The sequence below is a fragment of the Myotis nattereri genome (genome assembly GCF_964212035.1).
Source record: "Myotis nattereri genome assembly, chromosome: 5".
Classification (NCBI taxonomy): Eukaryota; Metazoa; Chordata; class Mammalia; order Chiroptera; family Vespertilionidae; genus Myotis; species Myotis nattereri.
The window spans coordinates 54,145,084-54,162,444 of record NC_138080.1 but is presented as its reverse complement, the minus strand read 5'-3'; the positions used below and the strand labels follow the sequence as shown (position 1 = coordinate 54,162,444).

The window sequence follows — 17,361 nt, the reverse complement described above, 5'->3', positions numbered from 1 at the left end:
ATTTGTGTGCCATGTGACCCTGCATCTTCTAGATATCCCCTTAGGGAAGTCTGGCACATGTTTGCAAGGATAATGCACAAAGATATTCAATAGAATACTGATTTGAGGAAGAGAAAAATAGAAATACATTAAAGGAAAGATAAATAGACTGTCTTGTTCTAATAAGGGATGGGGAACCTATTTCTCTGCCAATGGCCATTTGGATATTTATAAAATCATTCGCAGGCCATACAAAATTAGCAACTGAAAAATTAGCCTGCAGCCCAGCTGGTGTGGCTCAGAGGTTGAGCATTGACTTATGGACCAGGAGGTCATGGTTCGATTCCCGGTTGGGACACATGCCTGGGTTGTGGACTTGGTCCCTAGTTGTGGGTGTGCAGGAGGCAGCTGATCAGTGATTCTCTCTCATCATTAGTGTATCTCTCTCTCACTCTCCCTTCCTCTCTGAAATCAATAAAAATATATTTTAAAAATTAGCCTGCTATATTTGGTCAAACATTTAATTATTCAGGGTCAGACAAAATGATTTCGTAGGCCTTATACTGCCGCAGGCCGGACATTCTGCACCCCTGTTCTACATAATGAATTACTATACAGAATTCAAAATGAATGAATTGCATGTATAGTGTACATGTAGCTATATATGTGTGAATACCTACAAGTCTAAAAACATGTTAAGTAAAAATACAAGTACCAAAAGGTTACATATAGTATGTTAATAAATTCACAAAGTTTTAAGACATGAGGTATGCTGTTTTTTGGGTTCATGTGAATACAGTAAAAGTACAAAAACAAGTACTGGAATATGTTCTCACTTCAAGACTGTGGTTGCTTTTGGGGGTGAAGGAAGGAGAACGGAGGGTAATGGGGTTGGAGTAGGGTTTAGCTCTATTTGTTAGATTTTATTTTTTGATAAAAATAAAGAGTGCCCTGAAGAAATGATGTGCAAACATTAAAATCTGTGAAATTTTGGGGTGGTTTCTATCCTGTTATATTATATATGTTTGTAACATTTCATACTTAAACATTTAAATTTATTAGGACGAGAATAGAGCATATTTTTAATGTTTAGATTTTCACTTACGTTGTAAGCAGATTTTACTGAGTAACTGTTGCTTTTATAAAAATGTGTTTTCAAACACTGTCGAGTTCATTAAAGTTGGAGGAAAAACGACGTCTACACTGACATCATTTTCTAGAATGGAACACAGAGCTGCTGCATTGTGTTAAGCTGCCCCTCAGGGTGGATCCCATAATCCCATTTGTCCCCAGTTTTCTGTAATTACATCTGACAACATAATTTTTAAAAAAGGGGGACTCTGTATGTTGAATATAAAAGCATCCTCTATTAGCCACCCAGCTAAGGACCACAATTGACAAAAGGCTTTCTCTAATTAGTATGATTGTCCACGTGTGTTAGCATCAGGTGTGGGGAGGAGTAATGACTCTTTCCGGAAACTAGACCACTGTTGGAAACTCCTGCAGTTGTCATTGATAGGAAGAGCTTGCTGGTTCCGCCACCGCTCATCTCACGACGTGCTTTTTCCAAGAAAAGGAGGAGGAGAATACCCTAGGGAACAATTTAGAGCCAACAAATGATTGGGAACTCTATGACCCTGTCTTCTTTTAACTTTTTTTTAAACAAATATTAATGATGAAGCCCTTGTCACTTGTTACTGATTGGCAAAAGTAGAAAGCAGCCTATACATAAATTCGGGAAGGCAAATTGAAATTTTGCAACCTTTAGGTACACAGCCGTAGGTAGAACATTATTTATCCCATATCTAAAATTTATGAGGCTTTTTATGTTGGCAAGGTGTATCAAATGGTCCCTACCAGGTGTTCTGCTGCTAGCTTCAGACTAAAGCCATCTGCTAAAAAATCTTTTTGTTTTTGCTAAAATTAACTGGGTAGTGTTGAATGTTTTGTGTTAAAGATGGACCTTCCCTGGCTTGTTTTGTGCTCTGGACACATCACCTTTCTTCCCTCCAGTGGGAACATCGGTATGTGTCAACCATGATGGTCACCTTTTCACATTTTCTTTAATTCCCACAGCAACTCAGTAAAGAAACTGAACCCTAGAGGACTTAATCACTGCCTGTAAATGGCAGAGGCAGGTTCACCAGCTGCATTAGTCTGATACTAAAATCCATGGTCTCAACCACTACCATGCTTTCAGGGAAGTGGTGCTGTTTAAATTATCCGTTATTATCCTTATAGTTTTATGTGGCGATTATTTTCTTTTAAGGAGACTCTTGAAAGAAAATAAATTAAAAATATTGGGTTAATACTTAATGTGTTAGGAGCAAATATGTCTTATAATTACTTTTGTGTGGCCAGGATCAATGCAAGGCTAAAATAGTGGATGGGTATTTTATTTTTAATTAGCTGTTGAATATCTATATATTTTTAAATTAAGTTAAAAATGAAATTTAAAAGTAAATGGATAGTGCCATTAAACTCTTGGAAAAATTATCTACAAACCTGTTGCCTCTTCTTTTCCCTTGTCCTGTTCCCACAGCACCCTCTGGTTCCCTTTGTGGAGCAATAGTCTTTCTTGCATTTATTAGTTTATCACCTTTCTTCTCCATCTCTCTTGGGCTGGCTTGTTCACTTCTTTCTCCAGCACCTGGGCCACAGTCAGTGTTTTAGAAATATATGTGGATTGGGTGAATGGATCTGAACTCTGAGCAGTCTTAGAAAGGAGGATCTAAGTATTCAGCAGTAAAGATTTGGAATCTTGTTCTTAAGACTATGTAATATTAGTTCTGGCTTGTGCGGCTCAGTTGGTTGAGCATCATCCTGTGCACCAAGAGGTCACCAGTTTGATTCCCAGTCAGGGCACATGCCTTGTGTTGCGGGTTCAGACCCAGTAGGGGTGTGCAGGAGGCAGATGATCTATGTTTCTCCCTCATCCATGTTTCTCTCTCTCTCTCCTTCTCCTTTGCTTTCTCTCTAAAAAAAAATCAATAAAAACCTATTTAAAGGAAAGATGTGATACTCTTTATTCTGCAGAATATTTTCTTCCATGTTTCTTTACCTGAAGAAATAGCAGAGATGTTCGCTAGCCCCACGTATAGTGGCAAGAACGCGGTGGTTCTCTGTTCCAATCGCCACATGGCACTGTCTCTAGAGACAGGCTTCTGTTCCCATCTTAGCCATGCCTTTTCCAAGAATACGCTTTAAAAAAGTGAATATTAGGTATGTGTTATTTTTAATTACTGTCACTGATGTATGTAATTTGAAGATTAATGTTGCTGTAATTATATTGATATACTAAATAGTTATTCCCAGCTTTTTAGTCAGACAAATTAAGCCTGTCTTTATGAATTCATTTTCAGAGTCTCAAAGTGGTTAAGGAATCGGGCGTATGCAGAATTAAAGCCTTTGTTCTGTGGTTAATTTAGCATGAGTTAGCAAATGTAATTGATTTTTAAAATGTGGCATCAAGGTTAGATTTCCCTTCAAGGAGAACTTTTGGTCTCTGTTCTCTCTTGGTAGAAGATTCTAATTTATTACAGACAACTCACTCGGGTCACATTTACAACGGGAGTTAAAGTGATTGGTTTGGGTGTGTAGATAAGGAGTTAAGTACTTTGAATAGGGGACAGTCTCCTTTGGGAACACAGATGCTTTGATTATGAAAAAGAGATAAATGCATTATCTTGTTTACTGTTGTGTTTCCTGTACTTACCCTAGTACCTAGCCTGAAGGTGCTTAGTAATTCTTTTTTAATGAACAAGTGAATGAATGGGTGAAAAAAGGTCATTAGGAAAAAGGACAGAGAAACAGACATAATCTTTTGATTTCTCAAATATTGAAATGGTTCGCTTCTTTCTCTCACTGCCCTTCCTACTCCACTGTGGGCTCCCACTCCATGTGACCCCCAACCCCTCCTTCCCGAGGCATCATCTGGTTTCCCTGCGCTAAGACCTTCAGGTTCTCATTTCTCAGGCCAGGCCTGTACTCTATTGTCCAACTGGGTGTGTTTCTCACGGGAAGCACTGTTGGCCTCTGCTACTCCATATACCTGCCTGCACAAGTCATCCACACACCAGTGAGGACTGGACTGGACAGGTGACACCAGGTGAGACGGAGCAGACAGCTGTAAGCTAATAAATGCAAGACCGACAGGCGCTACACAAAGGAATGCGGAGGATGCTGTGGGGACAGGCCAAGGGAGAAGGAGGGGCAACCATGAGGTTATAGATCATTTTTCCAGGTTCACCATACCTGGACCCCCACCACCTCCTCTGACTTTCGGATGTCAGGCGCTATGGGTAACTTTATCATCTCCCATCTGCCTCAACCTCCCTTCCCTCTCCCTCTGGTCTGTATGGCTTGAGGTACCACGTACATATGGATGGTTCCAGATCACCATCTCTAGCCCAGATCCTTCTCTAAGCATCAAGTCCATACAGCTGCCTACTGGGCTCTCTAGTGGATGTCCCTCAAGCTCTTTATCTTGGCCTACAGAACCCTGCAGGGTCTGACTCCTGCTTACCTTGCCGGCTCTTTCCACCTCTAATTCTACATTCCAGTAGCACTGCACTGCTCTTCGTTCCTGGCACATGCCATTTTCCCTTCTTCCTTTCAGCTTTTGTACACACTCTGCTTAGAACATTCTTCCGTTCAACACTCTTTTTTGGCCATCTACTGTTTATTCTTTAGCAGCTTGGGCGTCACTTCTTCTGAGACCATTCCCTGCTCCCCCACCCCAAGTCTGGATTAAGAGCCTTTTGTATATCCACAGCACCATGCATTTTCTATCATGTTTCTGAACGTTTATTACACTATTATAATTGCTGATTCATCTCTTATTAGACTCTGAGATCAATGAAAACTTCGCTGTTTCTTTCCTGGGCCTAAGTTAGGAATGAATGTTTTCTTGAATGTTTCCAGCCCATCTGAGTCCCTCATAACCTCAGGGATTAGAGGAACGCCTTTTATAGGTGACTTCTTGCTTCTGTTCCGTGCTATTCCTCTGCCTGATCAGGATCTCTGAGGTGCTGTTTGGCCATCGTCACTTCCCAGCTGTGACAGCCCTAGTTTCCCTCAGATTATGCTGCACAAGATAAGATCAACAGGCTCACAGCACAAGTGGGTTCCTTGCCCACATTTCTGTCTCTGTTAAAGACATCATTATTTTCTTAATGACCAAGCTGGATAATTTAATAGTTTGGAGTTATCACTCATCCTCACTTACTAAGCCCAAACTCTGTCCTTTTAGGAACCTAGCATTGAGGGAGGAAGTAAACCCCATGAGCTTTGGATCAATACTGGATCGACAGATGTCATGGTTAGCTCACCCTCACACCCACCTCACACATGAATCTCAAATTTATCTCCTCCTCTCTCTTCCGACTGCCGATACTTCAGCGTAGCCCCCCTGTAGCTCTGTTTGAACTATTGTCATCATGTCTAACCGACCCATGGCCCCCAGTTCTTTTTTCTTGCTGTCACTTGTGAAGATCAGATTACAGCACTTTTCAAACTGTAAATAGGCACGTGTCAGTCATGACCTTGAACATGTTTGCAGGACTCTTTCTCTAAAGCAGCGGTTCTCAACCTGTGGGTCGAGACCATCGGAAAACAGATACAGCATATCAGATATTTACTTTATGATTCATAACAGTAGCAAAATTACAGTTTTGAAATAGCAATGAAAATAATTTTATGGTTAGGGGTCACCACAACATGAGGAACTGTATTAAAGGGTCGCGGCATTAGGAAGGTTGAGAACCACTCATGGTTCTCATGCAGCCACTCATGGTTCTTACCTGTGAGATCTTCTGACCTGGGCTGCCATAATCTAGGGCAGTGGTCGGCAAACTGCGGCTCACGAGCCACATGCGGCTCTTTGGCCCCTTGAGTGTGGCTCTTCCTAAGCCTTAGGAATACCCTAATTAAGTTAATAACAATACCTACCTATATAGTTTAAGTTTAAAAAATTTGACTCTCAAAAGAAATTTCAATCGTTGTATTGTTGATAATTGGCTCTGTTGACTAATGAGTTTGCCGACCACTGGTAGGTCTTCCTCCCAGAGACTGGGTTTGTGCCTTCTCTGAATCTGCATGCAGCGTATGGTACTATAATGCTTGTTGATGAGTTTGCCCCTCTCCTCAACAGCTTGGGGGCAGGAATCATGTTTTCTTCATCTTTGCCTCTCCCTCGCTCCCCCTACCCTTAGTCCAGCATGTGCCTGGTACAAAAGAGACAAGCAACCTGTATCTACCGTGTATGAATTAACCAAATACCCTGGTTGCTGCTGTTCCCTCTACAGGAGTTGTCCTTCCCTGCTAATCTTCACCTGTCGAATCCTTCCTAGCTAGCAAAATACCCTCTCACACTTTAATACCTTGCTACTTCAAGTGCAGTCTTTGGACCAGCAGCATTGGCCTCCCCAGGGAGCTGTTAGTTGCAGTTCAAACTTTGGAAAAGAGCCTGGCCGGTGTGGCTCAGTGATTGAGCATCGACCCATGAACCAGAAGGTTGCTGGTTTGATTCCCGGTCAGGGCATATGCCTGGGTTGCGGGCTCAGTGACCATTAGGGGGCTGCAGGAGGCAGCCAGTCCATGCGTCTCTCTCATCCATATTTCTGTCTCTCCCTCTCCCTTCCTCTCTCTCTCAAAACCAATAAAAACATATTTTTAAAAATCTTTGGAAAAGAGCTGATTACATTTTTATTTCTGAACACAGGTGCTTGCAACTGGGCTCAGTGGTCTCTACTCTTCCCTGCCTACAAAGCTAGAAGAGAAAGGCGAGGAGTGGCACTGCCTTCTGAAAGATGACTGGCTCCTACTCCCCTCTCTCGTACAGTTCATGAACTCCCTGGAGTTTTGCAACGCCGTCATACAGGTACTGAGTGCAATGCAGGGACCCTTTGTTAGGATCCATTCAGAGTATAAGCATGGTAAAGGAGTAGTATATAAATAGTCCTTTTTTTATTTTAATGTTTATGGAATATTGATGTTTTACTCGAAGCATACTAAGTATTCTTGAATGAGTGAAAATGTTAGTTTATGGGGTTTCTGGGAAGTTTTAATTGAGAAAAAGTAAGTAGATATTCTTTTCTTCCTTATAAAAAATGCTAATTATGTTTTGATTATCCACTTAACCATCAAAAATAAATTCAATGCCTGACTCATTTAATAGATATTTTTAGGCTTCTAAGTACTCCAAATTATACCACTTTTATTTCAAGGTCTTTTGGGGAATCTACAAAGGAAAACACTTTGTTGTGCTTAATGGTGCATACTACATAAAGAATATTGTTATCCCAATTGAATTTAGAAGAACTTAAGCATCTTCTTAGCAACACAAATTACATTTGCTTTGAAATTGGCCTGCTTTGGGGGGAAAAATGCCACTGAACTCTACTATATTTGGCTTCTTGATTAGATTTTTATTTTCAGATTTTTTGTTACTGTTTTGAATAAAAATTAGATTTTATAAACATTTAAGGATGTAGTAGGTTTTCATCAAAAATGTTTTATTTCTGTATAGCATTAGCATCACCTCAATATTGGATTTATTAAGAAATCAAATTTTCTTTATGGTGATTGTGAGGTGAAAAATGTTAGTTATAATCTGTTTATCTACCAAATAAAGAAATAGCTTCTGGAAAGAAATGCAGTAAATCACTTTGGTTCCCATCTCATTTTTATTGCTAAGTCAAAGGAAGTTTTATTTATATATAAGATAAGTGGATTACATCTTAAGTTATTTTTTTTCTTTAATATTACAGTCTATCAACATTTTCCTGCAGAAGTGTGTGGACATAAAAGAGATGGAACTGTTAGTTTCTCCCCAAATGTACACAGAGAGAGATTATTGGTAATTTAAAGATCTAGCCTCACTTCCCTAGAAAATGCCTTTTATTTGATTTGATTTGATTGTATGTCTTTTTAAGAAAGAGAATTAAAGCTAACAGGCATGGTTAAGAACCGAGAAGTGATATATTTCATTCAATATTTTGAGGCCATATACTTTTAAGATTTTGTTTGTTTGTTTGAGGGTGCTATTGAAAAGATTACTTGTAAAAGAGGCTAACCAAAGAACTTGTATGCATATATGCATAACCCATGGACACAGACAATAGTTGCAGTGAGGGCCTGGGGAGGTGGGGGGCGGGTATGGGGTGGAGAGGTTAATGGAGGGTAAAGGGGGAACATCTGTAGTACTTTCAACAATAAAGATAAATTTAAAGATATTAGTGGGGGTTATCCATACAATATATATTTTGTAAATTAAATATAGAAAGACTTGTGCCTCTGATAATGTTTTCTGCTTTTGAATAGGATTTAATTTTTATGAACAGAATTTCTAAATGCCTTCCTCCTTAATAAAATGAGTAGCAGAAAATGCACCTCTAAAATGAGAAATTCTTTTCTACCAGCAAAATAAATGTATTTAATTGTCCATTTTGACAGTTGTATTCTTTTTTAAAATTAGTCACAAATTGAGATGGGACATAGATGAAATTATGGGGTAAAATTATACTTTCTAGTTTGTGAATTTTATGATATGACTCTGTATACATCTTCAGTCTATTTTTTTTTCAAATAGAAACTTAAAACTATCAGCTTCTCTCTCTCTCTCTCTCTCTCTCTCTCTCTCTCTCTCTCTCTCTCTCTCTCTTTTTTGAAAGTCCAAACTATTTATACTGGAATAAACCATCTGGAAAAATTCCATGGTGGTTTGAAGTCTGAATTATTTTTTAAACATGAAATAAATGGCCAAAATTTGGATTTCTATTTTGAATTCTGGATGTACACAGAAATGTTTGATTTTTAAGAAGACCTAAAAATTGAATTCTTTGTAATTTTTATAACTACTTATTTCTCTCTTAGGTGGCTCATCCTTTGATTCGTAACCAGCTTGTAAATTATATTTACAATGGGTTCTTAGTACCAGTCTTGGCTCCTGCTCTCCACAAGGTCAGTGACTGGCTGATGTAATATTTTATCTGTTTGTAGTACAACTAATGGAAACTGAGAGAGGCCAACATGGTGTAACTGACTTGATGGTGACTTCACCCTTATTTCTCGTACCAGCTATATTCCTTAGCCATATCAAACAGGTCTTAACAATGGTGACAGCTTTAAGTCCGATGGGCTCCATTTATTGTCATAGAATATGGCATTTTGAATGTCAAGTAAGATAGTCTAAACCAGGATTGGCAACTAGACTGACTCTTGTGCTTGCTGAGGTCATGGATGGTGGCTACTTGGAACTTCCTGTTAAGCCGTCCTGTAAGGCTACATCTGTCACAGGGGGAGCAAGGTTTACTATGGCTGTAAAGAGGGGTGTGGTAGCAAAAGTCCCATGGATTTGCCATATTTAAGACATAATTTTTTATTATAAAGATTTTGAGACAGCAAAAAATTAAAGTGAAGCCAAGTTAAGGTCTCATCAAAGGTTGGCTGTCTCATTCGCACCAGTCTGAATTCACTATGATGCTCTCATTTTGTGTAATAAGTCAGCTTACTCCATTGTGAGCTGTCAGGAGATACCCATGGACCTAGAATTCTAATTTTAAGTTCTTGATTCACTAAGTAAAGAAACATATACAATATTTAGTTCAAGAGGATCTTTGTCAAGTTGTTGTAATTGCCAGCCTTGGTCAGGAGAGAAGCAGGAAGTACTTATCACATGCATTTAGATGGAATGCCCATTTTTCTACACCTGGAAATTCCATTTCCATGAGCTCTCATTTTATAGAATCTGAGATTACATTATTATGGCAACTTTGAAGCCTGGCTGTATATGCTGATGGGAGGAGCAGGTCTCCCCAGCACCCCCCAAATTTCCAAAGTATTTTATTTTGAGCAGATGCTACCTTCAAGGTAATTCCATACCACAGATACTATGGTTAGTATTACAGCTCCAGCAAGCCTTTCTGCATGCTCATCTCATGGAGCAGCAGGTCTTGGTGGAAGATGTTCATGTCTTGCCACTTAGTGCCTTTTGAGCACAGTGGCAATGTTTTCCAAACAGACAGGGTATTTGCTCTGAATAGGACTGGTGTGTTACTTCTAAGCTCAAGAGGGACTCTCGGGTACGGTTTGAATATAACAGTATTGAGATTTCCAGTTTACTTTAGTGGTTTGTGGGCACAAAGGGCCCACGTCTTTAAAATTAAAAATGCTTGTAAAATATGGAACATATCCTTGGAAAATACACCCCTTGTATTTGTTTCCAGGTTGCCTTTCTGTTAGTGTCTTGCTGTTCTGGGGTTGGGGTGCGTGTCTTGAAGTGGAGGTCTCCAAGCCTCTGCATGAAGGAACCCAGCAGAGCTGGTGAAATCCTTGGCAGTAATGATCCCTGTACTCCACCGCACATTTAGACTTAGTTCCACATTTATTCCCATCCTTTCCCCCATTGGCTGGTTAACCTAAAATAATTTCTTATCATTGCCATAATAGCTGTAATTATAAAAATATTATTTGCTCAGTATATTTTATGGTATTCTAATTAACCTACCTTAATGTTACAAATATTAATGTTAACTCTCTATCCCTAATTGAGGATGACATCCACCTCAGAGAGCTGTCATGAGGCTCTGATGGGTCACAGTGCTCCCCTTCATAGCACTCACCACAAGTGGAATCGAATCATTAAATGTCCAATAACTTGCTGAATAGCCTGTGCCCACAATGGTGCACCTGCTTCTTGGGGTAGGGTTCACACTTGTTTTGTTCACTGGGGTATCTCCAGTGCCAAGCTCAGTCCCTTAGATTTAGAGGTTGAATAAACAGCACACAATGGAATGATGTTTGTCAGAGGGCCAAGCAGAGTGTTTGCACTTGGTACATCTCCCGAGAGTGGCTCATAGAGAATAGTAATAGCACCTTACATATATTAACAAAGATTGTTCTCAGTAATTCCCATAATTAAATGAAAAATTTTAATCATGAAGTGATTTTAATACATGCTTATTGTGGAAAAATACAGTCAATACTGAGTATATAAAATGCAAAGTGAATGTTACCATATTAGATTTACAATCCCTAATTAAGATTCCTTAACTTTTATCCATCGCGGACCATTTCTCCCAGGACTATTGAGCTACGAGAAAGAATATTTCCTCCTTAATTTATTTTTCATCCTGCTCGTCATCTTTTTATTTTGTTTGTGGTTAACAGCCTCTCCTCTGGCTCTTGGCTTCCGAAATGGTTGATGAAGAAAAGAGCCTTTTATGAATGTCAGGACAGAGGCCAAAAACAGTTGGGGAAAAATGTCCAGGATTGGGTGTTTCTTGAGAAGTTCCCTGTGGGAGCAGTCCCATGCTGTGTCCTCGCCTTTGATGTGGAAGAGATACTGGGCATCTCAAGTCTACTGCAGGCGTTCCTGTCCACGGTTTTCGCCTTCTGGGTCTCTTGCCCTGACAGAAGAACCTTATTTAATCCCCTAAGTAAATTTCCCTGTGAACTATCTCAGCCCCCAGTTTATGCAAAACATTCTAGTTACCTGCCATCAGCGTAGGCAGTTTGTAGAGGTGAATTTAGTCTCTCTCTCATAAGTAATATAAATAAATTCATACTCAAAAACGTTACCACATCACAATCAGTACTCACAAAGAGTGTCTCCACAGCATCGCTCAACAGGAGCTGAAGTCATTACAGAGGGTTGTGGGTGGGAAAAGGAGGGGAGGGCGGAAGTGGCAAGTGGAGACGGTCTCTACCTTTCCTCTTCCCACTCTATGTGTAAGGTCACACCTCCAGTGCAGGCTGTCTGGCTCCATGCTTCCTTCATGCAGTGCTGTGGGGCAGCCAGTTGTTCTCCTGTGTTCGTATAGAGGTGAGGCTAGTTTCTTTATAGGGCTGCACAGTTTTCTGTAGTGTGGATACACAGGTCTGCAATCCTGTATTCACAACTCAAAAATGCAAACATCTCTGAAAACGGAGTTTTTAAAATAATTGTCTTGGATGGCAAACCCATACCTAAACTGTCTCAAGGCTGTTCGTTTTTTTTTTTAAATCTCACTTGAGTTAATATTTGTGTGTTATATGAAAGGAAAAAAAATTAATGTATTTGATTGTAGAGTTCTGCTCCAGATCTGCTGGGTTACGTCAAATATGGCAGTTGTAATATTACTTTTCTAATATATGAAATTTTGAGTTCCAAAATGCATGGTCTCCAGGGTTTTGGATAAGAGATTGGAAGCCTATTTTGGACATTTAGGGAGGGATACATTTTTGGAGAAAGGTTAAATCACACTTTGTAAAAGTCACATTAAAGAAAATGATATCATGTCAATGTAGGTCATTTAGGAGTTGGATCTAACCATAGCCATGGACATCATGTAAAATTGTGACTTTAGATTAATGGAACAGCCCCCATCCAGCAAGAGCTAGCTCTGTCTCTGTATGTTTAATTGTTCAAAGCTAAGTTTTCAAGGCTGAATATTCATCGACATAGTTGTATTAGTCTGCGTTCTCAGTGGAGTGGATGTCAAGATAGGTTCAACGTGCAAGGATTTTGCTAGGGGAAATGTTGGCGAGAGAGAAAATGGGGAGCAAGGTGGGGGAAGGCTGGGGGAGTTGTTAGGCTTCAATGCAAATCTGACCCCAAATGCAGGAGAGGGTGTAAGATTGAATGGGAGTGTTGCAGGCTGCCGGGAGGAGACCTGTGTTTCCCAGGGACAGGTCTGCCAAGCATCCCCACTGCACTGTCATTGGCTGTGAGGAGCCTGTGGGAGGTGTGGGAAGAGTTCAGTGTAGCCACGGGGCCCTTGGTCACTTATGCTCCCTGTAGTTAGAGGTCTAGGTGGTGGATTCCCATGGCCACTGTGTTTCCACATGGTTGATTTCCATGGTGTTCCTGGTTGTAGCTGTCAAAAAGATAGACATATATGTTTGCTTAATTTACAGACCTCCTCTTTTTGTGTGTGAAACATGCCAGAGTTCAAATGCTCTCTCATACATGTGGTCGTTTTGGTCAGGATTAGCTTGAGAAAAGAACTTACTATGTCAGTCACCATGATTATGCTTCAGTCACAAACAACACCATCTATTTATGTTTTTGTTCGCATGACATGTCCACCTTGGGGTGTGGAATGAGCAGCTTGTCGGTAGCTTTTCTCCATGTTATCCTCAGCCAGGGCCCAGGTTGATAGATCTTCAGCATCTGATATCTCTGGCCATAATGTCTGAGGGGAGACCATAGTGAATGGCCCGCTGGCTTTTGAAGCTCTTGTGTGGAAGTGACACATGTCGTTTCTGTTCTCATTTCATTCTCTGAAGCAAAGAAAATGACATCTGACCTCAGAGGGCAGTGCAGTTTCATTTTCTCAAAAAGAAAAGTCTAGAATGTGATCATCAGCCCTAATGACTTTTGTCAGATGGCACCCACTGGGTAGTGAGGAGAGTCTACAGGAGTATGATGTTTCAAAGATCCATTGCTGTGTGATAAGCTGCCCCCAAACTTAAAGACTTAATCATTTATCATTAGTATAAAGTACAAGTCTCTGGTTCAGGAATTAGGGCAGGGCACAGTGGGGACAGCTCGTTTCTGTTCCATGATGTCTGGGGCCTGAATAACTTGGAGCTGGATGGATCTCTGTCTCTCTGCCTCTTTCCCTCTTTCCCTCTTTCCACAGAGCCTCTCCCTGGGCCAGGTTGGGCTTTCTCACAGCATGGCAGCCTCAGGTAGTTGAATTTCTTATATGTGGGATGAGGGCTCCAAGAGACAGGAAATACAAGCAGCCAGTCTGGAAACTGAAACAGTGCTGCTTCTGTCATATTTTACTGTTCATAGTAGTCACAGAGCCCGCCCATTTTATAGGGGAGAGGACATAAACCTCCCACCTCCTGATGATAGGAATATCAAAGAATTTGTGCCCACGTTCTGGGTAGGTTTACCCTGGTTACCACCCCTACAGTTGAATATGTTTGTTAAGGGTCAGAGAAGTATATAGAAAGGGCCACCTGATAAGAACCATGGACTTCTGTCATGGATCACAACCAAACCTGAGGCAACCCCTCAGGGAAGAAGTCAGTGGAATAAAATAAACATCAAAACTTTATGCTCCTTCCTTCCTCTGTTGTCCTGCTTGTCTCCCATTGGGTGAACCCAAATGGAAACCAGGTGGCAAGGGAATCATGGGAAAAAGAGGTCCATGTAGGTCAACTGGGCTCTGCGCAGGGTGAAAGATGGAGAGGGGCAAATGGAAGGCATCCAGCACACTTATTTACTAGGGTCAGCATTTTAGAGTAGTAATTAGCACATATAGATGGCATCTGCAGAGTGTGTTTGGAAAGGCTTAAGTAAACGGGGGGTTTAAAAATTTCTAGAAACACATAAGAAAGTCTACTTTTTATAGTTTATAGTTACTTCCCAATTCTATGTATTGAACCTTATCCTTTAAAGCCTAAAATCATGGTTATACTTGAATGTGGTAGGTAGATATACTAACAATATGCTAGTCATGAATGTTTTCTCTTACTCGGTCTTCAAAAACCAGCTTAAATCTCACTGGCTTCCTCGGGCTTCCCTCACTTTGGGGGTTCTAGGCTTCCCTCTTTTCTAGAATTTGTTGCTCTTAATGTATGTGTCAGTCATTTTGCACAGAGTATATGCACTTTTGTATTGTTTGGTGTATTCTTATTATTTGACTCTGTGTCCCCACCTCTATCCTGAGACCCTGGAAGAGTCTTTATTTATGGTTCCCAAACCGTGTGCCAAGGAGCCCTGGGGGTTCTCGGTGAACTCACAGGGACGCTGCCAGGTAAGTTAAATTTATGAGGGAAATGCAGTGACATCTGTCTGATACTAAGTGAACTCCTAGCTTGAAATAGTTCAGTTTCAGCATTCAATGCACATTCCTTTCAATATGCTGATACCTTTGCAAAGCTGAGTTTGGGGTGGGTCCTGTGCTGTAAAGCAAATGCACATGAAAATTGGTGTGGGACGGACTGAGGTTGGCAGTGTCCAGTCTGACTCCTAGGTGTAAGCGACCAGCAGGAGGTGAGTTGTTAGGACTTAACCACATTAAATTATTTGGTCTTAAATACTTAATAAAAGGGATGGTTGGGCATTTCTTCTGGCTTCTGAGGGCTATGGAAAAAAAAATTACTGATACACTGAAGATACCGTGAACTGAAAATGCTTTAGATCCTCTGATCTGTGAAGTATGATCTTTTATGCCACCAGAGCAGGGTTTGGCCAGCTACAATCTGGGGGCCAACTCTGGCCTGTGGTTTGTCATTGTGTATCTTGAGTTAAGAGTGGTTTTTATATCCATCGAAAGATAAATAGATAAACAAAAGTGATACACCACACACACACACACAGGAAATTCTGACACACAGATGAACCTTGAATTGTGCTAAGTGAAATAAGCCAGTCAAAAGCGGACAAATATCACATGAATTCACATATATGACGTACCTAGTGTAGTCCAATTTATAGACAGAAACCAGAAAAACAGTTACCAAAGAGGAGGGAGTGATGAGGAGTTACCGTTGAATGGGTACAGTTTCAGTTCCACAGAGGGAAAGAGTTCTGGAGATTGGTTGCACAACAGTGTGACTGTACTTAACACCACTGAGCTGTGCACCTAAAAGTGGGTAGGGTGGTAAATTCTATGTCTTACCCACAATTTAAAAGGATAGGAATATACAACAGAATGACAAACCCTAAAATACTTACACTTTGGCCCTTCACAGAAAATGTGGGCTGAGCCCTGCTCTGGAGGGTAGCATGGTGCTCTCTATATTTTAGATCAGCGGTCGCCAACCGGTGGTCCGCGGACCACTGGTGGTCCATGAGGTCCGAAATTTCACCGAAAGGTTGGTGACCGCTGTTTTAGATGATCCATATATGTTTGTAGATGATGGTAATAGTGGAAGAAATCCCCAGTTAGAAAGAGATGGCCTAGTGAAAAGATTATCAAGTCCTTTTTTATTTTTATTTTTATTTTTTTTAAGGCAGTGATGAGGCTGAGGAGCAACAGGCAGAAACAGAAGGAAGCAGGCTGATTGGCTTTGCCACTAGCTTGGAAGAGTCTTTGTCCAGGTGTGTTGTTTAGGGGTCCTGGGCTGGTGGGAGACCAGCAGACAGTTGGTGGCAGCAGCTGAAGATGGCTCTAGCAGGGGCAGAAAGGGGACTGGAGGGCTCAGTCGTCTTATTTCTGTCGCGTGTCTTATGAACTAGGATGGTCTTCTGTTTTGTGGGTTATAGTGGTTCCTCTATTTGAAGACTGGTGAGAAATTAAGGGAGAAATTTGGGGCTCTCTGTAGTAGTTGAAGGTGGAGACATCGAGGATGTTGAAGTAAGGGATGGATGGAGGGAAAAGCGATCACACACCATCCTTTTCTGCAGGCAGCTCACAGGCGTTAGCAGTAGAAACTGTGGCCTGAGAGAAATCCTGTACCTCTGGTTTTTGCAAAGAGCAGCTAGCTGTGTTTCATTTAGCAAATTATTCCACATACGTGTGCCTGTAAAACCAGCAGCAAAAAAATCTACCAGAAAGAAACGATTTTTCCACCATCTCTGCATGCTGAAACCAAGCTGGAACAGTATACATGGGTAGAATAATTTCAGGCATTTCCTTAAAGGCATGTGTGCTGAGTTCCTATAAGCCACATTGGAGCCCATTTGTTTTACAATCTTGTCTTCCAAACACATACATACATATTCATGAGCTGTATCCTGTGAGCGCAGTAATTCATAGCTTATTGACTTAGGGTGATGGATGGAAGTTTTTTGGGGACTAGAGAAGAAACGATGGAAATTTTGAGAGGCTGGGAGCAGCCACACTTGTGAATCACCCACTTGCCATTAATGTGTCTGTGGGTGGGGTAGGCGGGGACCCCTTGCTCTCACTAGCTAGGGATGTTTTTAACTTTTATGAAACTAGTTAGAGTGACGATTTTAAGAGAAATTAAATACAATCCTCAAATGATCATCATTAATAAATGTTAATGAGCTATAATTGGTGCTGAGTTTATGGGAGGAATACCTAAGCCTGTATGTCCTGCTGTTTTCAGTCTCCAGTAGAATGAGCAGAGCAGCCTGTCACCTCACTAAGCTCCACTTCCATCCATCCTTCCTCCTACATCTCTAGTCTGGGACGTGGTGGAGGGCCTTTGGGAGGCAGGAGGGCAGAGACAGGTCTCCTGCTGGCTCTTCCGACAGACTTCCTGTTGCATTTTTGGGTACGGAGCATGTTGGTACTCTTTGTCACTGCTGTCATCTGCATCACTTTCTGTTGAAAAACACTTTGAAGTCTTAGGTCTGGTTTCCACTAATGATGTAAAGTTTCACTGACCAGTCATTGCTTTCAGTGGGCAGTTGGAAGAAAAAAAGGAATCAAAACCATGGAATTAGGATGTCATCTTGACCCTGCCATCTTG

General features: G+C 41.0%; 1 protein-coding gene across 1 annotated transcript in view; it reads left to right on the top strand.

Moving 5' to 3' along the window:
* Window positions 1-17,361, top strand: part of FHIP1A (FHF complex subunit HOOK interacting protein 1A) — a gene marked incomplete at its 5' end in the record, with an annotated part of 84,029 nt that overhangs the window by 14,725 nt on the left and 51,943 nt on the right. Inside the window, 2 exons of the mRNA XM_081091634.1 lie at window positions 6,701-6,859; window positions 8,854-8,940. Coding sequence (XP_080947760.1) covers window positions 6,701-6,859; window positions 8,854-8,940 — 246 coding nt within the window. The remainder of the gene's footprint in view (window positions 1-6,700; window positions 6,860-8,853; window positions 8,941-17,361) is intronic.